The sequence below is a fragment of the Silurus meridionalis genome, chromosome 16, assembly GCF_014805685.1.
Source record: "Silurus meridionalis isolate SWU-2019-XX chromosome 16, ASM1480568v1, whole genome shotgun sequence".
Lineage (NCBI taxonomy): Eukaryota > Metazoa > Chordata > Actinopteri > Siluriformes > Siluridae > Silurus > Silurus meridionalis.
This window is the reverse complement of record NC_060899.1, coordinates 2,912,170-2,938,125: the sequence shown is the minus strand read 5'-3', so window position 1 is coordinate 2,938,125 and position 25,956 is coordinate 2,912,170. Positions and strand designations below refer to the sequence as shown.

The 25,956-nt window shown below is 34.3% G+C and overlaps 1 protein-coding gene across 3 annotated transcripts; it reads left to right on the top strand.

Moving 5' to 3' along the window:
• Positions 1-2,982: 2,982 nt before the first annotated feature.
• Positions 2,983-21,104, top strand: LOC124398676 (cadherin-13-like). Of its 3 annotated transcripts, XM_046868921.1 has the most exons (18): positions 2,983-3,059; positions 3,204-3,286; positions 4,927-5,040; positions 5,581-5,730; positions 7,789-7,930; positions 8,013-8,185; positions 9,255-9,386; positions 10,837-11,019; positions 11,285-11,583; positions 11,795-11,937; positions 13,005-13,235; positions 14,707-14,925; positions 15,200-15,318; positions 16,157-16,231; positions 16,879-16,932; positions 17,311-17,358; positions 18,784-18,867; positions 20,211-21,104. In XM_046868921.1, the coding sequence occupies exons 2-18, from the start codon at positions 3,245-3,247 to the stop codon at positions 20,433-20,435; spliced, it is 2,433 nt and encodes an 810-aa protein (XP_046724877.1). In that variant the 5' UTR covers positions 2,983-3,059; positions 3,204-3,244; the 3' UTR covers positions 20,436-21,104. The 3 variants fall into 3 exon arrangements, with proteins under 3 accessions (XP_046724877.1, XP_046724878.1, XP_046724876.1); XM_046868922.1 differs by lacking the exon at positions 2,983-3,059 and having other exon boundaries at positions 3,158-3,286; positions 5,581-5,700; XM_046868920.1 differs by lacking the exon at positions 2,983-3,059 and having other exon boundaries at positions 3,158-3,286.
• Positions 21,105-25,956: the final 4,852 nt, after the last annotated feature.

The window sequence follows — 25,956 nt, the reverse complement described above, 5'->3', positions numbered from 1 at the left end:
GACGTAAGTAAGGCGGTGAGTGGCCGAGAAGGGTCTTATAAATGAAGGTGAACCAGTGAATTTTACGGCGATTGTGAAGGGAGGGCCAGTTAACAGATGAATATAAAGCACAGTGGTGTGTATTGAAAGGAGCATTTGTGGCAAACCTGATAGCAGAATTGTAAAGAGCATTAAGTTTTGATAGGGTGGACTTACAAGCAACCCTGTATATAGTGTCTCCATCATCTAACATGGGTAGAATGGTCATTTGAATAAGAATACGTTTGGCAGAAGTGGTGAAGGAAGAGCGGTTTCTGTAAAAGAAACCAAGTGGATAGAGAAAGAAAGTGAAGTTTCCAACCAGATGCCCAAGTAGTTATAAGCAGTGAAATAAGAGGAAGTCGCTCTGGATAAGAGCGTACACCAAATGCCTGAAATGTAATTATGCATCGGCCAAAACTATTCTGGATAAAGAAATGCTAATTAGTCATTAAATCATACAATTACAAAATGCAATCCAATTTACACAAAAATGAGAGGGCTATGGATTCAGTTTCACTAACAATAATAAATTGGCAGCTCAGGGTACATTTCCTACTTAGTATTTATCACCACACGGAATTTTTATTGTACATTTCAAATTTTTACGATTTAAATACCAAGAAAAATACATACAAGATTAAAAAGCAACATACAGCACTACTTATTCTTACACAGCACTACTGATTCCTGTTTGTACACTTTGCATATAGCGATAAACTGATAAGGGGCGACGAGGTGGTTGTCTGGGCATGCAATGCAAAAAAAAAGCGAATGTGTGCCCGTATAAAATGTAACCCCGCCCTCTAACTCCTCTGTCCAATCTGAATAGGAAAACACCGTCATGGCGAACTTGGAAAATAGTTGACGTGCTGACATTTTCTATGATTTGAAGTTTCAAAGTCTACGGGTTCTCCTGAACTTTGTTTTTTGTTGGAAATATCTCAAACACATGGCAAGTAAAAACACTTGCCAATATCGGAAAATAATCTACAATAGGATTAGGATTAGTTACTGTTACATAAAATAAAAAAATTTGAGCATCTATACTTTAGCGGAGTATTTTCATTTTGGGAAACTGTTACCTCATTATATTTTAACCACAAGCGTAACCACAGGGTTCTGGTGAGAGTGTGTATGGAGTGAGGGTTCTCTCACAGTGTCTGCAACTGTCGAAAAATCCCTTCTCAAAAAGTTCTGATGAGCAGGAAAGTGAAATATTTAATCATTAAAATATAAAACTGTACTTTCAATTTTGATACTCAAGTCTATTTAACAGTGAAAATTTGCCCAAAGAGGAGTTTGACTTTTATTGGAGTTAAATTTAAGTACATTTCCGGAATCTACCACTGGTGGTTACTACACCATGGCGATTCTTTTCCTTATTACAGCATGTCCTGATGTTTTTTAAATATTAAAACCAATATGGTATGTAAAATAAGTCATGATAATGTATGTAAATTATTACAGATCATTTCTCCTATGAAGTAACTCAAAAATGTATACACCAAAAGCTGCTGATCTCGACAAAATACCTGTCACCAGACAGGTGGCAAAAAAAACAAAAAGCGTCCTGCCTCAATAACTACTAATCCACCATACACACATCTTCCACCATATACATATATGTGTATATATTTAAGCATATCACCTTAAATAAACGCCAAACGCCAGCTCCTTTAGATTATCCTTGCAATCCCAGAATGTTAAAAGAACGAGAGAGCGTAGTGAAATGATCTGCATATGCAGGTCAATGACAAATAAAACGAGCTTCATTTATTCAGTAAACTATTTTAGAATTTACACAGACCTGAAACAATTCAAATAATTTAAGTCTGTAAACAAAATCTGATATCTGTTGGTTCAATTACCTACTAATCCTCCCTGGTTCAATATAATTGTTCGGTAAAGCAAAAAGGGTCAACAAGCAGTAAAGGTTCAGCAGTAAAGGCTCTGACTTACTGACCATAAGATCAGGGGTTCAAGCTTCAACCCCAACAGCTGCCACTTTTGGGCCCCTGAACAACGCATATTAACAATTTCTGCTCCAGGCTGCTGTATCATGGCCTCCTGACAAGCTGGGATATGTGAAAACTATCATTTACTTTTGTGATTAAACACTTCGCATTCTGTCTTCTGTTAAACATCAGATGGAGGAAGTAACTACTGTATGCAAGGCATGATTTGACCAATATACAAAAATACAGAATCCTTTCTGTGGGCAGTAAGAAGTGTATAATTCACTATAAATCTGATGCATTTCTGGCTCTTCTAGAAACCTTCCAGAAATATGGGGAATAACGTTTAGAAATTAAATAATCAAAGACAACATGCAAGCAGAAGCCCTGTTTGACATTCCTACAGCTACAGACCCAGACAAAACATACTGATAGCATTTTAGTATTGTCTACAAAACCCTGGTCATTTTGCCACACTGAATTAATTTTTTTTTTATTAATTTTAATAATTTTTCAAAGAATCCATCATGGCTTAAGAACAATGCCAAACCCAGACTATTCCCAGACTATTCAGACTAATGTCAGACATTTAGTCTGACACTCCAGACTTGTGGTTCTCTAAGATTTTATTATTGCACACGTCTGTGATGAATTTCACCAAACAAATGAATAAATAAGATTTACATGTTTCATATATATATATTTATAATGTGAATAAAATTTTGAAGGTATTTCACTTCCAAGTATTTCATTTCTCCATTTTTTTTATACAACCAAAACACACCAAAGACCCGCCTTCTAGATTTCTGTTGGCTCACAGCACTGAGCGTCATTAATTCACAGATCAAAGTTCACCAACATAAAAAAAAAATTTAAGGAGGAAATGTGTGTTTTTCTTATCCCGGATCCTTTGCCCTTGTTAACCGTGTTTACTTCCGTGTTTGGGATGTGAATCATTTTTACCCAGTAATTCCATAAAATGCTATAAAAAAAAAATCAGAAGATCAAGTGACATGAAGGCTGTAATACAGCCTTCATGTCAGTATTGCAGGTCATCACGGTTATGGTGTTACCAGAGATAAGGTGAGCTTCTATTTCGAAAGAAATTCAGCCGAATTCTCCTCCCACTACCTACTATAAAAGGCTGGGAACTGATAAAAAGAACGACCATAACTCCACCCAAAAAACACACTCACCCTTAACCCTATCACCCTTTCACTGTTTTAGCTACGACACTCAGGTTAGAGGAGGAACGCAACAGAGCCAGCATGAGGACAATAAATCCTGTGATGATCACACTCTTCCTGACAGTAAGTGTTTGTACATTTTTTACATATAAATGCAGTAGAAACAAAAGTTTTATTACTAACAGTGAATTCTGTGCTTTTATAAAGAATGTGGATTTATGCAGACACTACCTACAGAACTAAAAAACATTCATTTGGGTCAGGATTCACAGTCCACTCAATAAATATGCTCTAGTTATAAAAATTGCATCCGTAGGCATTAACGTCATTGCTTTTATTTCAGGTTCATTTAAAGCATGTGATGCAGCGAATATAATTCAACCCATAGCTACATTTGTTAAATTATATTCGCAATATAATATATAATATATATAAAATTTATATATAAAATGTGACCATAATGTGAATTTATATATATTTCATAATTTATATATATATATATATATATGGAATATTAATGTATAATATGTAATATATATGTTATATATATGAAAAAAATTAATTTAACAATAACAATAACAATAATTTTATTAACTTAAATGTTACTTAAAGGGAAAAAGTCATACAAACTGGTACTAGTATTACTACAAAATACCAGTGAATACTGGTTAATTACTCAGTAAGCAATAATAATGATTTAGTTTATTATGAAAATGTTGCTGCGTCATGACTTTACTTTAATTTGTTGTTTGTTTGTTTGTTTGTTTTTTCCACCGTAATTCAGGCTAAAATATCATTACAATTTTTTAAATTAAGTAAAGAAATAAATGTAAAAAACTTCAGATATTAGTAACGAAAGTAATAGTGGTAGCTCAGCAATTAAGACTTGTGTTGTACTTTTGACCAGAAGGTCATGAGGTCAAATCCCAGGGCTGTTCCATTGCAGTTAGCAAAACCCTCAACGGCTCAGATATAAGTTGTTTTGAATAAGGGGCATTTCTAAATGGCGTAAATGTAGACCGCTTTTTAGAAATCAATATTAATATTGAGTAATTGGTGGAAAAATATAAAGCTAACTTTACACCATTAATTTTAAATACATATCTCTGGGCCTCTGCATTTATTATACATTGTTTTTTATTTCTTTTCTTTCAGCTTTGAAATGTATTTACCATTTTATGACCGATGTATTCATCTATCGAATAGCATTTATTTGAATAGGCCATGTCATTAAATAAGAGACCAAAATATTTGTATATTTGTATATTATTATCTGAGTATTTCATATTTCACCTCCGATTATTACATTTGTAGATCAAATGCGATGCTGCTCCCACATACAGTGTCGCATCTACGAGATTGTAGTAATTTAAGGAATAATATGACTGGGGCTGTTTTAATAATATATTTACAGGTTGGACATAAACTAAATAAATATGCTAAGCAAAATGTAGTCGATCAGCTGTGATCAGGCGTGTAACATTTGCCCAGTTGGAAAAATGGCGAACGGCACTGATAAGGAAAAGTAGCTAACGGAAAGCAGAAGTTCATAGCAACCAGATCAGACGATTTCAAGCCGCACGCCAAAACAAAAGCAGTTGTGGAATTTATGCTGAGGTTAAAGCCAAAATGTTGATTTTATCTTGTCACAAGCCGATTTTTCCCATTTCCTTATTTGACTTTAAGCTCAGAACTCATTTCTTTTATTAAAGAAAGTAACTAAATACACCATATATCTCAGAGGTTTGCTTTTTCTCTCTCAGTGTATAGTCATAATATCCACCCAGAGCAAAATCAGGAAGAAGAGAGCATGGATCATTGATTCACTCACTATAGAGGAAGAAAACCCTGGCCCTTTCCCATATATACTCGACACGGTGAGTATTGCATTTCCTAAATTCGTATTTAACGTGGGTCAATTGTTACTGGGCCGCACAGAAAGGATACATAACTTACATTATTTTTGTTTTATTTATTATCTGATTCTGAACGAAGATTTATTTTGGAAAATATCTGTTTATGACTCACTCTTGATGCATGTCATGATGCCTCGGTCACATGTCTTACCTTCATCCACTACCTTCTTAAAGGGGCTGCTCCGGGCCCTAACACATAATACATTACCGCTAAATTGAAACCCCCAAGCGAGCAAAATGAACAAAAAACAACACAGTGGATTCACATTTATTATAATTTTTAGAAAATATCACTTTTTATGGTGGTTGTATCATTTTATTTTGTTGTATTTATCCGCCACCCTTAAAGGCCGGTCCAGAAAAATATCGTCTAACTTTAGTGGTGCAAAAAAGTTTGGGGACCACTGCTCTACACCACTGCAGTACAAACCCTGTAGTAGCCACATATTGCTCATAAGTTACTGTGAAATTTTGATTATTCACTCTATGCTTTTGTTTCAGATCAACGTGGAGCGAAAGTATTTGGTGAGGTTCTTTCTGACAGGGCCAGGTATTGATAAAGACCCTCAAGATGTGCTGAGCATCAACGCCAGAACTGGTCAAGTTTTTGTGCATAAGAAGGTCGATTACGAGACCCATAAAAATCTCTCAGTACGTTTTATGTGTCATTTGAAATCCATTCCACGATGCTGCTGAATTCTTGATTCTAATTTGTCAGAAGATGTTGGTTTTGGTTTCTTAAAATAAAATTGCAGCTCTGTAAATCACGTATAAATATATATTTGTTTTTATAGTAACATCTAATTCACAGGACCTTGTAATGTGGATAGTGTTCACAAACAGATATGGAATTAACTGTAAAGTTAATTATGTAAAAACGTACTGGTACAGGAGAATAATCAACTTTTGAGTAGTAACATTAAATTATGTCATGTGTTGAAAAAAGTGCACCATCAGTGTGCATAGTATTATTATATTATACTCAATTTAACATTTTATTGTGGTCAGAAGGAAATGGTATACAGTCTCTGACAAAAGTCTTGTCGCTTGTGTACAAATTGACCTGAAGTGCCGCTGAAATATATTTCTAATCAAGATTTTTTTTACATGAAATGGCTCATTTTAATCCCAACAGCTTCTGTAATAATGTTTCAGTGCAAAACGAAACTGTCAAAAAGTATTCTAATATTCACAGCTTGGTAAAGCCCGGTGAGTCAATTTTTGCAAAGATATGTGTTGTCACCTTGTCATATGAGCTTCACCTGTGACTAATAATGGATCAATTAGGTCTCAGGTGTGTATAGAAAGAACCCCAGTACACTAGACCTTCACATCAACTGCAACTAGACCTCTGCAAACATGCCTAAGATTCACCCTGAGACTAAAGTTTTGATTATCAAGAGGCTGAAGACCAGATCCGCTGCTGATGTGGCAGACACCTTCAATGTGTCCAGCGTCAAGTACAGAGGATAAAAAAAAGATTTAAAGAGACTAGAGACATTCTTGACAAGCCCAGGTCAGGCAGACCCTGCAAGACAACTGCTCGAGAGGACCGTTTGTTGGCTCAAAAATCCAAGGCCAGCCCATTTTCCACTGCAGCAGAGATCTACGAGACCTGGTCACCTGAAGTCCCTGTGTCAACCAGAACAGTTTGTCGGATTGTATCTCGAAATGGCCTCCATGGTCGAATCAGTGACCAGAAGCCAGCACTAAACAAAAGACAATTGAAAAACCAAGGCCCACAGCCTGCTGAAAGGATGGACGCTGGAAAAGTGGCAGAAGGTGGATTTTTCAGATTAATCTTCTGTTGAATTACACCACAGTCACCGCAAATATTGCAGGAGACCTACTGGAGCCTGCATGGATCCGAGATTCACCCAGAAAACAGTGAAGTTTGGTGACGAAAAAATCATGGTCTGAGGTTACATCCAGTATGGGGGTGTGCGAGAGATCTGCAGGGTGGAAGGCAACATCAATAGTCTAAAATACCAAGAAATCTTAGCTACCTCTTATATTCCCAACCATAAAAGAGGCAAAATTCTGCAGCAGGATGGTGCTCCATCGCATACTTCCATCTCCACATCAAAGTTCCTCAAGGCGAAGAAGATCAAGATGCTCCAGGATTGGCCAGCCCAGTCACCAGACATGAACATCATTGAGCATATGTGGAGTGGGATAAAAGAGTAAGCATGGAAGACGAAACCAAAGAATATTGATGAACTCTGGGAGGCATGCAAGACTGCTTTCTTTGCTATTCCTGATGAATTCATCAATAAATTGTATGAATCGTTGCCAAACCGCATGGATGGAGTCCTTCAAGCTCATGGAAGTCATACAAGATATTACATTTGGATCTCACAGCACCACTACTTAATTTGCAGACATATTTTTGTATTTGCAGTAAATTTGTTTAATTTCTGTATAGGCGCCAAAACTTTTGTCTTGCCAAAATTTGACCTTTCTGTCTTGATTAAATGATAAATCTTTTTTCAGTAAAACTAATTTATTTTAGTGCATTAAACATCATTTGGGAGGGTTTTGGCTTTTCATATGAGCCATTTCTAACACCAATTGATTAATTAAAAGTCAGGGTAATGGCAGGTGTTTCTACAAAATAGATAAGCGACAAGTTTTTTGTCAGGGACTGTAGCTGGCATTTACAGCAGTGTGATACTCAAATCCAACACTATATCTATGTCTCTGTTGCAGTTCAAGTTTGAAGCCAGGGATCAAAATCACAAGTTGGACACCAACCTTGGAGTTGAGGTTAAGATCTTAGATATAAACGATCACGCTCCTGTTTTTACCCAAAATCACTATGAAACAACACTCACGGAATCTGTACCTCAAGGTGACTTAACACTACATATTGTGTTCATATACAGTAATTCACCATGTTGGTTTGTTTTCTTACACTCAAAACTTCTCTACAGATTCACTGGTGATCAGAGTCTCTGCTTCAGATAAAGACGAACCAACTTCCCCCAATGGCACCTTCAACTTCTTGATCGATTCGGTCACCCCAAAAACAGATAATGTTGAATTTTATATCAAGCAAAACAACACCATCGGGAACATTTATTTCAAAGGTTGCTTGGACTATGAGGTAAATTCAGATCAGTGTTCAGTTTTATGTGGTGATTTATTGCTAAATGACAATTTTACAGTAAATTTATACTTATTTAAAAAGAATGACATTTTTACAAATCTTCATTTGACCTGTCATGCAATATATATATATGATCACAGGGTCAAATTGTGTATGTTTAAAGAAAAGTAAGACACTTAACCATACATCTTGAACTACGCTGTTTAAACAAATGTATAAAGAAATACACAAAAAAGTATAGAAAATACACAAATGCAGCTAATTTTAGGATTCTGTAAATTAGATATGCCATTTGGAAAAACTTTTGAAAATATAAGAAGCAGCTTCATGTCTCTTATTGGAGGTCACTGAATAACTGTATTATGCATTGAACTCTATTTTACAAAATAATTGGATTTTGACATTGAATCAGTTTCACTGAAGGAGAAATTTGAAAATAAAACTTCATTAGTTGAGCAGAATATAAATTAAAGTTTTCTATTTATTTACTTCATTTTAAATATAATGAAATTGTAAATAAAATGGATCAATGGCAGCTTTCATTTTTATATATCAGTTATTTTAAGTTATATAAAGGATTCCTGACTTTTTTATCAATTTTTTCCACCCAGTCAAGTTTGAATTTTGGCTCCTTATAGGTTGAAATTCCGGGCACCTCTGTTTTTTTACATATTGGTTACATGAACAATAGATTAAGCATTAAACACATTATAAATTATAGATTTATACATTAAGCTAATTTTTGAAATGCTCACACTGTATGTTTTTTAAAGAAAAGTAAGACACAACCATATATATTGAACTACACTGTTTAAACAAATGTATATAAAGTAATACAAAGAATAAAAAAATACACAAAAAAGTAACAAAAAATACACAAATGCAGCTAATTTTAGGATGCTGTACATTGATGCATGCCAGCAGATGTATAACTGATATATCTTTAGTCTTGTAGCTCATTAAAAGTAAGACTTTAATGAAAAAAAAGATTATTATTATTACTATAAGCTAAATTTGGTAAACAAAAACATTCTGAATATATTTTAAAATTTTTCCATATTTTTAGAAAGCACAGAAATATACTCTCCTCATTAAAGCCACGGATAATGGAGACAAAATCCAGCTGTCCAGCACATGCACCGTGGTCCTGAATATTATCGACAAAAACAATCACCTCCCTGAAATCACGGGTCAAACGGTGAGTACTTACCAGTAAATATACTTTATTACTGTATTGAAGTCATTTTTCTTGCTACTATTTAGTTTTACTGAGTTTATTTTGACCAATATGTTTGATCTTTCTTTCATTCTGGTATGTTGGAGAAGCTGTTGTGGCGTACAATTTGATATGTATTTTAAAAAGTTAAAAAAAATGCAATGATTAGCGCATCTTTGAGCCTACGTACAGTATGAGCCAAATACTAAAGTACTGTTAAAATCAGATACTTTAAGACGTTTACTCTTTTGGCATTGGTGATTTTTTTTTTGCAGTAATGTATTTAAACTTTTAGATATTGTGATTTGTGGTGAGAGTAGGGGCAGGTTGAGAAGAGCCTGGAGAGGTGGCGGTATGTGCTGGAGAGAAGGGGAATGAAAGTCAGTAGGAGTAAGACAGAGTACATGTGTGTGAATGAGAGGGAGGGCAGTGGAGTGGTGCGGTTTCTGGGTGAAGAGGTGGAGAAGGTGGAGAAGTTCAGGTACCTGGGGTCAACAGTGCAAAGTAATGGAGAGTGTGTTAGAGAAGTGAAGAAAAGAGTGCAGGCAGGGTGGAGTGGGTGGAGAAGAGTGATAGCAGGAGTGATTTGTGATAGAAGAGTATCTGTGAGAGTGAAAGGAAAAGTTTATATGACTGTGGTGAGACCTGAGATGTTGTAGGTTTAGAGACAGTGGCATTGAGTGAAAGACAGGAGGTGGAGCTGGAGGTAGCAGAGCTGAAGATGTTGAGATGTTCATTGGGAGTGACGACGATGGACAGGATTAGAAATGAGTTTATTAGAGGGACAGCACATGTAGGACGTTTTGGAGACAAGGTGAGAAAGGCGAGATTGAGATGGTTTGGACATGTGCAGAGGAGGGACATGGGGTATATCAGCAGGAGAATGCTGAGGATGGAGACACCAGGAAGGAGGAAAAGAGGAAGACCAAGGAGGAGGTTTATGGATGTTGTGAAGGAAGACATGCAGGTAGTTGGGGTGACAGAGGCAGATGTAGAGGACAGGGGGGTGTGGAGACGGATGATCCGCAGTGGCGCCCCCTAATAGGAAAAGCCAAAAGTCTAAGAAGAAAAAGTATCTTAACTTTTACTCAAGTTAGATTTTCAGGTTCTCTACACCATTAATTGGCAGGCGGAAATTTAGATGAAAATTTTATTGGAAAGTACCATGTACAATGAATTAATCATGGTGTGCTGGTGCTATAAAAATATGATAGAATATAAAAACAAGGAAAATAAAATGTCTTGCTGGAACAGGTTTGGGTTTCCTAGTTCAAGTGAAGGTAAAAATGTCATGCTTCTGCATCCAAAGGCGTCCTGTACAATTGTGTGCCTTCAGCTTTGCGACAACAGTTTGGGAAAGAACCAAATGTGGCTGGAGAAATCAATTTATACCAATACTTTTGTCCATTTAGTGTATCTATACATGTTTCAGGGTCCGAGAAGAATAAAAGAAAGAGAGAGTGGAGTGGAAGTTCTGCGTTTGCATGTAACGGACAAAGACAGTTCACATTCGCCAGCCTGGAGAGCGAAATTCACTCTTTATGGAGATCCGGGAAACAATTTCAAAATCCAGACAGATCCCAAAACGAATGAAGGAATCCTGACTGTTATAAAGGTATTTCTGTGTTTTTCTGAAGGATATATGCATTTTGGAAAACTGACTATGTCGTCTTGTGGCGATACAACATTACTACTACTACTACAAAGATCTTTCATGTCTAAAAAAAAAGATTAAGAAAAAAGAAAAGGAAAAAGATCAGCCTTTCGTGAATTCTGCAGCTTTTTTTGCTATTTCAGTCATTTACGGAAATGTGAACAATTAAGGCACCTTTCAAATGCAGTGCTACTCAACTTTATTTCTTGGTCTACTAAATATGCAGGCGATGGATTACGAGGAGAACGCATTAAGAAACATGACGATCAGTGTAGAGAATGAAGAGCCCTACTTCTACTGTGAGGTTCTATCTCGTACATCGGGGGGCTTATGGAAAGTAGACATGTTTCCCAAAAGGTCCAGCACAACCGTACCTGTCAACATTACTGTCGAAGATGTGAATGATCCTCCAGAATTTATACCACCGGTTAAAAAAATATATATAAGGGAGAATACGAAAATAGGAACCCTCATCGGAAAACTCGAAGTAATTGACCCTGATAAAACGTCTGGGGACACATTTCGGTAAGTGCAACTGCCTTCGTGTTGTGTCTTTGACCCTTGAAATATGGTCATTAAGATTATTGTGAGAAAGTGTAAGAAATAGTTCAGTTGAATGTGTGTGGGGTTCATACAAACTGCAATAAATTTGAGGCTTTTATTGAATTTAATCTCTTTTTTGGGATTTTTGGGAATGTTGTTATAACTCTCTCTATATATCTCTTATCATCATCAGCTTTGTTAAAGGAGAAGATAAAGGTAACTGGGTAAACGTTGAAACAGACACTGGTCAGATTTATGTGGCCAGTGTTATGGACAGAGAATCACCTTTAGTAAACGGCGCCCCCTATACCGTCCTCGTGTATGCTGAGGAAAAAGGTAAGACATTGTACATTCGGTCTTTAATCCTATTCACTTCCTATTTAATGCTATTCATTCAAAATAATAAAAAAGGTCGATGTGGCTTCAAGCTTCAATTTCTGCCAAATTTTGATAGTTGGTTGTGACTTCTGCCTGATTGAAATGTAAGCCTAAAGCATTTTCTCTTTTCTTCTTCTTTTTCTCACCATGTCTATAAACCTCTTGCTTGGTCTTCCTCTTTTCCTCCTTACTGGTGGCTCCATGCTCAGCATTCCTCTACCGATATACCCCATGTCCCTCCACATGACCACATCTGACTTTGTCTAAAAAAAAAAGACATCTTATCCTGTCCATCCTTCTCACTTCTGATAAAAATCTAAGCATCTTCAACTCCATCTTCACCTCCAGCCGTCTTTTTGTCAATGCCACGCCTACTTTTTTTTAAATAACTTAAAACAAACGTATGCCCCCCCTGCTGGGCAGAAGAATATCACACCTCTATGCAAGTAAAGTAAAAAAAGTTTGTAGTAAAATGTCACTCTAATTGGCTGCTTAGAAAATTGTGCATCAAATAATAAATAAAAATAAATATGAATTATTTGCGAATGATTAAATAGATTTAAATGCGCAAAAGTACAAATTGTATGGAACGTAATTAAGTATGAACATATGTATAACATAGGGTAACATTTTATAACGTTTAGTAACTTTGATAGTAAAATGCAGTATGTATATATATATATATATATATATATATATATATATATATATATATATATATATATATATATATATACACATTTTATATGAGCAGCTTCAAATAACTCTAAAGGACAAGATATACAAGCTTTGGTTGGAACATTTCCTGCTTTCTTAAATAATGATTGTATTACATAATTATTCCTGAATACATTTAGATTTTAATTATTGTATTATTAAATAATTATTGTATTGTATTAAATAATTATTACTAAATACATTTAAATTTGAATTACTGTATTATTAAATAGTTATTGTATTAACTTAGTATTCTGAACTTATTATTCACATTTTTTTTTAAAGCCCTTTATTCTTCTTTCCCACAGCTCAGTCTCCACAGACCGGTACAGGGACACTGGAAATCCACTTAATAGATGAAAACGATAATATCCCACTGTTAGTGGACGATAAAGTAAGCATGTGTTTATCAGATGAGAAAAGCATGACTGAAATCTCAGCTGTAGATGTGGACCTTCCACCATACAGTGCACCATTCGAATTTGAGCTCCTGGAGAATGACCAAGTAGAAGGGAAATGGAAGATTCTGAAAATAAATGGTACAGTTTCTGAACATTTTCTGAACGTTTTATTTGCCAATGTAACTTAAACTAACAATGAACCTATATAACAGAATATTTGTAAAAGTATAGTCTCTCCTGATTTCTGAAAAATCTTATTGATATAAATAAAATAAATGTATTTAGAATTTCTACTACATAAAAAAAAAGCTTTGCCTAATTCTGACTTATCTCACAGTTCTGACTTTTTTTGCCAATCGGGCCAATTTGTCTCTGTAGTGCCAGAAAGCTTTGGGCTGCAATCTATAGATCGATCTATGAATCAAAGAGGACTGTTTGAGGTGTGGTGTTTTACTGGGAAAATTGCATGGTATCAAATTAAAACTTCCGAACCCTGGAGAGAACTTTGAAAAAGAAAAATAACTCCGAATTGGCAGTTAATAAAAGATTCATTGGAAATGAAGTCAGAATTGTGAGAAAAAAAAGGTGGAATTGCCAAAATCAGAATCATGAGAAATAAGTAACGATTGCGAGAAATAAAAACAGAATTCCAAGAAATAAAGTCTCCTTTTTTCAAGAGGAGACTTGAAAAATATATACTGTATTTTTCGGACTATAAGCCGCTACTTTTTTCCCACGTTTTGAACCCCACGGCTTAAACAACGAAGTGGCTAATTTATGAATTTCTCCTAGGTTTTTCCCGGTTTCACAAAATTCAAGCCAAAAAACTGAACCCCATAACATTAGACCAATAAAATTTCCGAAGGGAAACGAAAAAACGCACCTCACCTGTGTTCTGAGCTGCACAGCATCGGGAGAAAAAACTTCCATCGGGTGATTTTTAAACGCACGACGATGCAAAAATATAAACTCTCCCGAGAGAAATAGTTGTGAAAGGAAGGAGGAAGACAGTGAACAATGACTTTCTTGGTCGGCTACTGTTTAGATACGAGCCGTTGTAGCGCGTTGAGTCTGGGTGAAGGGAGAGCTCGCTAACTCCAGTTACAACAGAAATCATATAAGCACAGACAGGTTTCCAAAACTCGTGCTTTTTTATTTTTCTTGCCAACAGCGTTACAGGTTAGTCAAAGAAACTTAGAAATGAGCATCAGAAAATAATAAGGACATATTCCTCAGTCTTGAACACATGCAGTAATACCGGAAAAATGCAGTGGCATGCTATTCCCAAAATACCGCTCTGCTCCTAAAGGAAGTGCAACATATTTCACCCGTTACACCGTGTGTAACGTGTCTTTCGTTAAAGCCTGTGTAAAGTACATTAGTGTAGACAGGTGCGGCTTATTTATGTTCAAAATAAAAATATTTGTAAAATTCAGTGGGTGTGGCTTATACATGGGTGCGCTTTATAGTCTGGAAATTACAGTATATAATTTCAATGTCACGGAAATGGGCTTCCATACCACCACAAATGAATATAATGTAAAGAAAAAACAATATTCTGTAACTATGAAAAGAAAAGATGGATTTTTTTTTCTGCATCTTCCTGCAGAGACAACTGCAAACCTAGTCACAGAGAACACAGTCTACACAGGCAATTACAACATTAGGATCAAAATTTTAGACAAACAAGGACATGGATCAGTTCAAAACCTGTCAATCAGTGTGTGTAACTGCACCACCAATCCCAAGTGCGGTGCTGGAAGTTTCACGGCCGGACCAAATTTCAGTGCCATAGGGATGATGGTCCTCGCTTTCCTGCTTCTTCTTGGTAAGACTCATATGCATGACTTATTGTATACTGACACAACTTTAATATTAAACCCAATGCAATATGCAGGTTTTATGAGGTTGTTCTTGTGGATTGATGTAAATGATTAGATCTCTGTTAGTTTTTTATTACATAGTAAAAAAGGAAAAAGGAGCAGAAGAGAAGGTGCAGAATACAAATGTTGCAAATGAAAACATACATTACAATTAAAATCTAATCTGATAAATTTGTTTCTAGCAGATGAAATGGCTAAAAATGTGTTTTTGTCTGACAGCGATACTCCTGATGGCTTTCCCGCAGTGCATAAAACAAAAGAAAATTTTGATCCTGCATGATGATGTTTCTGGGAATATTATTAAATGTAACATCGAGATGCCTGGTACAGACTGTGAGGTACGAAAAATATACAAAAAAGGGCGGGGTTCCTTGGAAATAATAATCTTATATTCTGTTTTTTCACACAAAGTTGAATTATTAAGGATTCTAGATGTAGGTTTTATATATTAAAAAAAGATATATATGTATATATATATATATATATATATATATATATATATATATATATATATATATATATATATATGTTATAGACTCAAATCGTGAAGCTAAACAGTTGTTGTAAATTGTAAACATTAGATTAGATTAGATTAGATTAGATTAGATTAGATTAGATTTAACTTTATTGTCATTACACATGTACAAGTACAAGGCAACGAAATGCAGTTTGGGTCTAACCAGAGTGCAATAACAGCAAGTGCAGGATATATAGTGTTTACATGATTTACATAAATTAAATAGAATGGTATTATAGGACTATAGTAATTTACAGATATGTATGTACTATGAATATAATATACAGATAAATATATAACAATAGATGGAAAAAATAGAAAACATTACTGGAAGTTTGGGGATTTAAGTCTTTTCATGGCTGATCTCGGCTCCTGGACATATGCAAATGCAAAGAAAGAATTTCATTGTGCTGTAATGTAAATGTGACAAGTATAAAACCTTTTACCCCCATTTTATAATTTCCCTTTTTTTTCATATACTTGAATTCAGCAATGTTGTATTTATCCAGTTAATGCACAGCATTTATATGGAATTTTAATATATATATATATATATATATATATATATATATATATATATATATATTTTTTTTTTTTTTTTTTTTTTCTGGATATTGCATTAAACATATTGATAAAGTTTCTCATTCTCTTTCATACAGGTCCCATTTGACCAATTACACATAAACAAGAATGGTGTGATGTCTGAAGCATTTTCCAAACACTCAATGCACAAGGTATGTAATTACATTCACCATTAAACGGCTACAATTGGTTTACTGTGTTTTTAAATGACGGTTATAAAACCAACTGATTTCTCTGTATGTATGTAAGTAACGTTATGTAAAAAAGAAAACATTTGCAAACATTAATGTAAATTGTACTTAAATACCACTTCCCCTTAGTGTGCAATGAGCTGTGCATTGTTAAAAAGTTGACGTATTGCATAATGAATGCTTCATTCTGATTGGCTGGTAGCTGATTTCAAACCTGTTGAACACACAGGGATTTTTTTTTTAAGCTACCTGATATCTGTCACTACAGTTATTTTGCAGCTTTCAAATATCTGACATTATCAATCAAATGGCAAAAATTTGGTTAATTTGAAGTCGAAGGACGGCGAGAACTCTCTTTAGACTTCTAGTTAAGTTGCGTGCAGTTCCATTGAAAACTACACCATAATAATGAGATCGGTGCATGCAGACAGAAATGACAAAACTGGAAGTAGATATTGGAGTAGGCAAAGCAGTCAAAGGCTGTGGTTAGACTGGAGCCAGAGCCCGATTAAAACAGGAGACACAGCAGGCAGCACTTTTTATAAAAACTGTGTTCATTGTGGTCTTGTTTAAGTCTTTGTTTTCTTTTTCTCTTTTGGGATTTCCAGGGAGGTTCTGCAACATCCACTGAAAATCAAGTCCTGGGAAAAACACACTGGAGGGTAAATTCTGTATTTCAATATTGCAACATAATCTTATTATATAATTTAGATTTAGTCTAAATTTCAACTGTTTTAATGTTTGCATTTTTACTCATTTGTACTGAGATGATGATGATAGATGATAGATAGATAGATAGATAGATAGATAGATAGATAGATAGATAGATAGATAGATAGATAGATAGATAGATAGATAGATAGATAGATAGATAGATAGATAGATAGATCTATAAGATGTTGAACATTCGATCAGGAGGTTGTAAGATCAATTCCCCCCACCATTAATCTGCCACTGCTGGGCCCTTGAGCAAGGCCCTTAACCCTTAGTTGTTTTTTTTTTTTATCTGACATACTATTTCTTCTGTCTGCACATTTCAGGGTTCTACACAACATTCGTATCGGCTGATAAAAAATTGTGGCATGGCGGTAAGACCCAAAAGTATTGACATGTTTACTGAATTAGGTCATTATGTTATGTTATGTTAAATTAATATCAGAACAATAACTCAACAACACGCCATTTTTGATTTAAAAAAAACATATAAAGAAAAACAAAAAGAAAAGAAAAGAAAAAAAGAAAAGATCAGACCAGAAGATGTAATTGATCCTTAAAAAAAAAAAAAATTTCAGAAACAGTTTTTCAGAAAAAATATAAATATATAAATATAAAAAGGCGAAAGGAAACCTTTCAACGCAACACACATTGATTCACGTCGTCTTTTCTTTACTCAGATATAAAAATAAATAAATAAACTTTAGCAAAAAATTCTTTTGATGCGCCACGTCTCAAATCGAGCACCAAAATTTGCCATGATGCGCACATCCGGCAATCAAAACTGTCCGTGTGGAAACATATCAAAAGTTCAGTTTAGTGTTCTGATGATTTACGCAATTTTAAAAACCATAATTACTTTAAATCATGTACAAGAATATTTTGTCTTAATGCTCTATGTTGAGTTTGGTTTCACTAATAATAAACATACATTTGCATAAAGCATCAATATTTTTCCATGCGCATGTGAATTAGAGTATTAAAAACTTAAATGATTTAATTTATAATGGATTAAAAACATGCAATTAAGATGTTGTTAACTTATAACAATCATGTGAATAATCGTGATTATTTAAAATATTTATTAAATAGTTAATATTCATTATTTTAATCAATTGATAAATATATTTTTTACATATTTTTATCAGTAAGAAATAGTAAAAAAAATTATTTATATATAATTATTAGTTGATGTGCTATTCTTTTATAGCAATAATATGTGCCCAATATTTTTATGTAGATTGATTTCTCACACTACAGAGATCGAGGCGTGTCCTGAGAGTCATATAGAATATAGATTAACATGGCAGAGGTAGAGCTGCAATATTATTTGAAATTATTTATTAATAAATAAAATAAAATTAGATCATAGAAAAGGGGTGAATCGTATCCCATCGCATCGGTAGCTGCTTCATATGTATCTTTAATGTATCGTATCATTGGCTATGCATCGAGATGCGAATTACATCAGCCTCGGTTATGGAGATGCACATCCTTAATACATACTTTACTCAATCTTTTACATTTTAGATTTCATCCAGACGACAGGTTCCGGTCCACTTTAACCTCTGCTTTGTTCTTTAAGGAAAATTTTATAGAGACAAATGTATCAGATTAAAACTTTAATACCAGAATCTTTGCATTTTTGTAAAACAACTTTGTTTTGTCCAGTGTTAAACAAAGTTTATTGTTGAAAGAGCTATAAAACATATATTTTAATTGTTATATTTTGTTGGTGTTTTTTGCTGATGTTTGCAAATCTCTGTATTGATTTTATTTTTGCCTTTTTTTACAAACAGGAATCAATGAGCAAAAACTTTACTACTCACAACATAGAGGACTTCAAATATTTCTCCAAAGTCCTCTCAAAACAAATTGATCAGGTAATGGTTTGCTATTTTGTCATTTTTATTACATTTTATGAGACTTTACAGGATTTATGAGACTGAATGAATTACATATGAAATAAAAAAAAATGTGCGTATCATAAAATAGCACAGAACAGTACATCAAAAATACACACCTGAATTCTAAACATAGCTTATTGCTCTACATTGGAACCAAAGTATCTTGTCAAGTCAAGTTTATTTCTATAGCGCTTTTCACAACAGACATCGTCTCAAAGCAGCTTTACAGAGTTTTAAGAGTTAAGGAGAACGATGTGTATTTATCCCTGATGAGCAGCCATGGTGACTGTGGTGAAGGAAAAACTCCCTTAGATGTTATAAGGAAGAAACCTTGACAGGAACCAGACTCAAAAGTGGAACCCATCCTCATTTGGGTGACATCAAGAGTGTGATTATAGTCTTTAAACAATACAGAACACTGGAGAGTGAGAACTAACATGAGCACTGGAGTGTGAGATTATGAGTAATGATCTTTCTACAGTCTTTTACAGTCAGTTGAGGTTATGGAACCAGGAGCTACTGAGCAACTCATAAAATAGCTCAACATTTGCGATCACTTGTAACAATGTAACACAACTTATTACATAACTGTGATTGGAAAGTCAGTCATAATTAGATTCAAGTCACAATTCTGGAATATAATGCTTTATAATCCTTTATGCTTTCATCCAAAGTCATACTTTATATGAAAGGAAGCTGCATGAATGTAGATCGAATTAAGGCCCTTTTTTAAAAGCAGCAAAAAGCAGTGTATTGTTATGTTTTTGTCACAGCGGATGGTCACGCAGAAAAATGTAGCAAAATGGGAGATTTATATATTCAATCATAACTATTGCGTTCAACAATTCGGCAATTAAACTAAAAACTGCCACCAAACAACTGTTTACATGAATGTTTGATTAATTAACATTTACTACTAACAAATATAAAACTCTAAATTGCAAACCAGGTTAGTTTAAGAAAGAAAGAAAGAAAGAAAGAAAGAAAGAAAGAAAGAAAGAAAGAAAGAAAGAAAGAAAGAAAGAAAGAAAAAAGAGATGATTGTAATTGAATACACATTCATTTGTACAGTTGATGGTTAAATCAGCTGAAAGAAAAGCAGGATTTAAGAGGATTTTATACTATACAAGTTTAATAATCTTTGTAGTGTACAGTATCATAAAAATAACTTCTAATCTAACTGAAGAAATGCAGAAATACAAACAAATACAATTAAAATATATATATTCAGATTCTGTGTTGTTACTTTTAGATGATTTTTATAGTAACTAATAAAATCATATAAAAAATAGTCATGCATTTTTACTTGCTCACTCCAGATCCTGCACAGGCTCCAGGCTCCAGAACAGGAGCTTGGCGATTACGAGCCTCACTGCTATAAGTATGAAGGAGACCCCGACGAACACCCCGATGAAAACCCCGATACCATCTCCATTCCTGAGATTGATTTTCATCCGGACATCCTCACTGATCTGGATTTACGCTTCAGCAGCCTGGCAGCTGTGTGCAGACCTGATTTAATGTCATCGCCCCAAAAGACTTAGGGTCAATTCTTATAAAGTGTGTTCTATATCTAAATTTGCAACCAGTGCGAAGACGCACGAGGACGTTCACTAAATAAAATGAATCTTATTTTGTCTCAAAATGCAGTTGGAACAAACACAAATGCAGTGAGAAATTAAAATTCATTTTCGAGAAGAAAACAAAGAAGAATTCAACAAAAAAAAGGACGAATTTCACCTATGAATTTTCGAACCACAGAAACCGAAGTTAATTTAAAAAAGAATAATAATAATAAATAATTAAAAAACGAAAGGTTGCGGTACCTTTTTTAAAAATCGAACAAAAACAAAAAAAGTATCGAATCAAACAAGTACTTTTCATTACAAATATGTTCTCGCTGCATCATTTCAAGAGTATTTACACTTGAAGCTTTTTGTGGTTTGTTTTTAATGTTTGGTTGCTGCTGTGTTGCGTGTCCGTAAACTTTGTCATCCGTTGACATTATTTCTAGACTTCCTGTTACCTTTTTGTTTTTTCTGTAACATTGTCATTTTTTAGCGATTTCTATTTAAGTTCTAGTATTTTTTACTTTACCGATTGGATATAGTTTTTTACTGTAAAAACACTGTCGCACTGGAGTCTGAGTTGAGCTTTGTACATAAATCTTTAAAAAAATGCTGCTGATTTATTAAAATGTCATTCGGAAAGAATCTTTTAGTGTCTATTATTTTTGTATTAATTTTAAAGCATGACATGAGGTTAAACAGTCCGAATACAGGACTGAAACAGGAAGTTCCAGTCACACTGTTTGAACACCAGCGGTCCCAATTTTGCAAACAAAATACGTAGAATGATCGTTCTTTCATGAGACATTGCACCATCATCAATCCGAATCGTGCACCGAACGACAAATAGCTCTGGATCGAAATGACCGACAACCTCGTTATTAAAAAAAGAAACATTTTTGGAGCTCAGCACGCAGAACAAAAAACTGTGAAAAATGGCCCGATTTTTTCACCAAATAAAATGATAACTTTGGCATTACCGAGCTCATTGAGCTTCAACTGCTCATTTTCTTCTGGTTGCAGACCAGTTTAAGTCAAATTACTTCTCATATGTACCTTACAGCACAGTGAAATTCTATCTTTGCATATCTCAACACTGTTAGGAAGCTGTGGTCATTCATGATGCAGCGCCCCCTGGAGCACAGAGCGTTAATTACCTTGCTCAAGAGCCCAAAAGTTGCAGAGTCTTAAACCCATGACCTTCCAATCAGTAAGCCAGAACCTAACCAGTGATCTTCCACTTTCTTTAGTATTTGTATTAATTTCCTCATTCTAATATGTGATCTATTCTATACTAACAGCTCATATACCGAAAACTATATCCAGCATATTGCTGCATCTTTCAAGTCCATAAATCAAACTTATTTTGAAGAGCTTTACTAAGAGCATTAGTATATTTACAAGGCAAACGTTCACTAAAGGCCTGTGCACCAGATTTATGTTCTATATCTAGCATCGGACGAGGTAGATGAGGGATTTCTGAGGAACTCACTGGACAGGTTTCACACAATGCCAAAGCCGGTACACCTTATTGTCATGTAAGCACTACCCTCTTAAATGACCAACATATAATCAACGTCATGAATGGTTTCTCAGTACTTCCAAACTACACTGCATTATATTGAGATGTTTTATTATCGTCACTTTAATGCTGCAAATCCTTCGTAGAAGACTGAGGTTTTTTATTTTTACAGTGTAAAAATAAACAAAATGGTGTGCATTCACTTTGAACAAAATGACAAAACACAACTCACACAGGCTATTTCCATCAGGTCTGAGTCGCATTGTCAAGCTACTAATGTCCGATCTGTTACTATGTGATTCGGATGGATAGAATAAGCAGGTCTAGAAAGTTCTACATGCTACAAACAGGTCTAGGAAGATCTTTGAAAAGGTTTCCGCATAAGAAATCCTGAATTAAATCCCTTCTGTAGAACCGAATACACAAAAAAAAAACAATAGTAATGACAGTCATGTCAGGCTTTAAAAAGACACACACACACACACACACACACACACACACAGGTGGTGAAATGTTGACAGTGATCATGGAGGAAGTTGTATTTTCACTTCATTATCAGTGACACGACCTGAGTTAACCTTTATATAGAGTCAGGTTTGATTCGATTTTATCGTCAATATCAGTGACATTGTCAGTGTTAATATAACATTCTGGAGGTAAAGATATGAGAAAGGTATCGATGTACAGAACAAAAACGTACCTGAATGCTGCTTAATAATGATGGATTTCAAATAATCGAATAAGAAAGCCGATAAAACAGATAAAAGTCAGTCGTATATAAAGTAATTACATTGTCTAGACCTTCGCTGAATATCAATGCAACTACATGCATAGAGGAAATTTCCATTTACAGCATTTGGTAGACGCCCTCATCCAGAGCGACTGACAGTACAGTTATCTCAGTTATACAGCTGAGCAAATGAGAGTTAGGGGCCCTGCTTAGGGGCCCATCAGTGGAAATAAACACTTTTCATCAACGTGGCTTAGAAATCTTTTTTAAGATTAGGATTTTTAAGATTTTTTACGTATTAAAATCAATCTCACGGTTAAAATCTCACTAGGAAAACGTTCACATTTACGGTATTTAATATAATACGGTATTTATTATACTCCCAATTATCTCATTTATACAACTAAGCAGTTGAGTGTTAAGGGCTTTGTTTAAGGGTTCAGCAATGGCCCAGCTTCAAACTAACAACCTTCTGAGAAGTCCAATAGAGCTAGCACTTGTACAAGAGGCGTTCAAGTCAAAGCGGGACTTTTTTTTTTTTACACGTTTAAAGATGGATGCTGGCGTGGCGGGATTACATGCAGTTGTAAATGCCCAGTGTGTCCTATTACTGATAGGTGACGCACGTGACGTGGGCTGGTCCTGAGGCCGTTAATCAAGAAGGCAGACAACAGAGTTAGTGTGTGCAGTGTGTGGTGCTGAAGTTTTTTATGAACAAGGGTGCAGATATCTACAAAAGACTTCAAGCAAAATACAGTGATGAGAAGTTCAACTGCAGCAAGATATCTGAATGGTGTAAACATTTTAAAGATGGCTGTGCGTCTGTCAGTGATGATCTCTGTCGTGGTGGTTCTCAGCCCACAGCAGTCCTCAAAAAATTCTGAAAATGGACCCTACAGTTCAGGCGTACCGGCAAATCTTTCTATGTCGAAGCTTTCCAGGCATTAGTTAAACGCTAGGATAAGTGTATGAATGTATCAGGTGAGTATAATAAAATATAAACAATAAATGCAGTTTCCACTCATTTTAAATTTGTTATTTTATTTTCTAAACCCCAAAGTCTCATTTTGACATGGACACTCATTGTATATTATAAAAAATAGCTTTAATTATATTTATTTATTTAATTCTTTTGTAATAGATTAGCTAGTGCTTGCAATACAAGTTCTTTTTAGAAAGATATCACGTGATAGAATTAAAGATAAATATTGGCTTTACTTAAATGGGGTGAGATCGGGGAGTTGCAAAAAAACACACACACGTGCGCACATGCCCACGTAAAAACATTATGTAAAAATCTAAAAACAGTGCCGTATAAACACACAGGCAAAAACAATCTGAACAGCGGAACGTTTCAGTATTACACGGCTGATCGGTTGTGCATTTCTGTTTTTCGTTTCCTTCTCACGCAATGTTAAGAAAGCAGCGAAAATGTCCAGTGTGACTTCTACATCATAACAAACAGGTTCCAACGTCTTTCTTTCTTCCTAATGGCTCATGAGAATAGCTCATGCATTTAAAGTTCATCCTGATATGGTGAAATGAACCGCCAAATAAATCCTTTTCATCTTCATGACATTAAAAGGCATACTTTAGGACTCTTGCAACAAAAAATGTAAAGTATGACTCTCAGGAAATGTGTTATCATTCTTCTCTTCAGGTATCAATGCACAATGACAATGTTGCTGCTAAGGGTATGTGCTAATCACAACCAGAAGGGGATTTATTGCTAATCGTACATATGCAAAGGATTTTTGGTTTATTCATATATATATATATATATATATATATATATATATATATATATATATATATATATGAGGCACTCAATTGTACAGGACGTCTTTAGATGCTTCATAATAACATTTTGCATTCACTTGAACTCGGAAACCCAAACCTGCTCCAGCATGGCACTGCCCCCGTGCACAAAGTGAGATAAATGTAAGTCGCTCTGGATGAGAGCATCTGCCAAATGCTGTAAATGTAAATAATAAAAAAAGAAAAAAAAAGTTTGAAGTTGAAACTTTAAAGATTTTTATATCGACTTATAAATATTTCATTCAGCGATGCAAAAAGTTACAAAGAATTTACCTGAATGTACAATAACCCAACTTTTATTATCAGTCATATCATGCAAAAAAGTCCAGTACAGTAGTGAAATTATTTGTTAAAAAATACACCATCCACAGCTTTTGAGAAAGAAAGAAAGAAAGAAAGAAAGAAAGAAAGAAAGAAAGAAAGAAAGAAAGAAAGAAAGAAAGAAAGAAAGAAAGAAAGAAAGAAAGAAAGAAAGAAAGAAAGAAAGAAAGAAAGAAAGAAAGAAAGATGTGGTTATCAAAGAAAGAAAGAAAGAAAGAAAGAAAGAAAGAAAGAAAGAAAGAAAGAAAGAAAGAAAGAAAGAAAGAAAGAAAGAAAGAAAGAAAGAAAGAAGAAAGAAAGAAAGAGAAAGAAAGAAAGAAAAGAAAGAAAGAAAGAAAGAAGAGAAAGAAAGAAAGAAAGAAAGAAAGATGCAGTTATCAAAGAAAGAAAGAAAGAAAGGAAGAAAGAAAGAAAGAAAGAAAGAAAGAAAGAAAGAAAGAAAGAAAGAAAGAAAGAAAGAAAGAAAGAAGGAGAGAGAGAAAGAAAGAAAGAAAGAAAGAAAGAAAGAAAGAAAGAAAGAAAGAAAGAAAGAAAGAAAGAAGAAAGAAAGAAAGAAAGAAAGATGCAGTTATCAAAGAAAGAAAGAAAGAAAGAAAGAAAGAAAGAAAGAAAGAAAGAAAGAAAGAAAGAAAGAAAGAAAGATGCAGTTATCAAAGAAAGAAAGAAAGAAAGAAAGAAAGAAAGAAAGAAAGAAAGAAAGAAAGAAAGAAAGAAAGAAAAAAAAAGAAAAAAGAAAGAAAGAAAGATGCAGTTATCAAAGAAAGAAAGAAAGAAAGAAAGAAAGAAAGAAAGAAAGAAAGAAAGAAAGAAAGAAAGAAAGAAAGAAAGATGTAGTTATCAAAGAAAGAAACCAAGAAAGAAAGAAAGAAAGAAAGAAAGATGCAGTTATCAAAGAAAGAAAGAAAGAAAGAAAGAAAGAAAGAAAAGAAAGGAAGAAAGAAAGAAAGAAAGAAAGAAAGAAAGAAAGAAAGAAAGAAAGAAAGAAAGAAAGAAAGAAAGAAAGAAAGAAAGAAAGAAAGAAAGAAAGAAAAGAAAGAAAGAAAGAAAGAAAGAAAGAAAGAAAGGAAGAAAGAAAGAAAGAAAGAAAGAAGAAAGAAAGAAAGAAA

Bases quoted from the DNA above. Each gene is read 5' to 3' on its own strand.
- LOC124398676 (XM_046868921.1), top strand. From the start codon at position 3,245: ATGAGGACAATAAATCCTGTGATGATCACACTCTTCCTGACA. The intron at 7,931-8,012 runs GTGACTTAACAC...ACTTCTCTACAG, and splicing joins CACGGAATCTGTACCTCAAG to ATTCACTGGTGATCAGAGTC. The intron at 9,387-10,836 runs GTGAGTACTTAC...TACATGTTTCAG, and splicing joins CTGAAATCACGGGTCAAACG to GGTCCGAGAAGAATAAAAGA.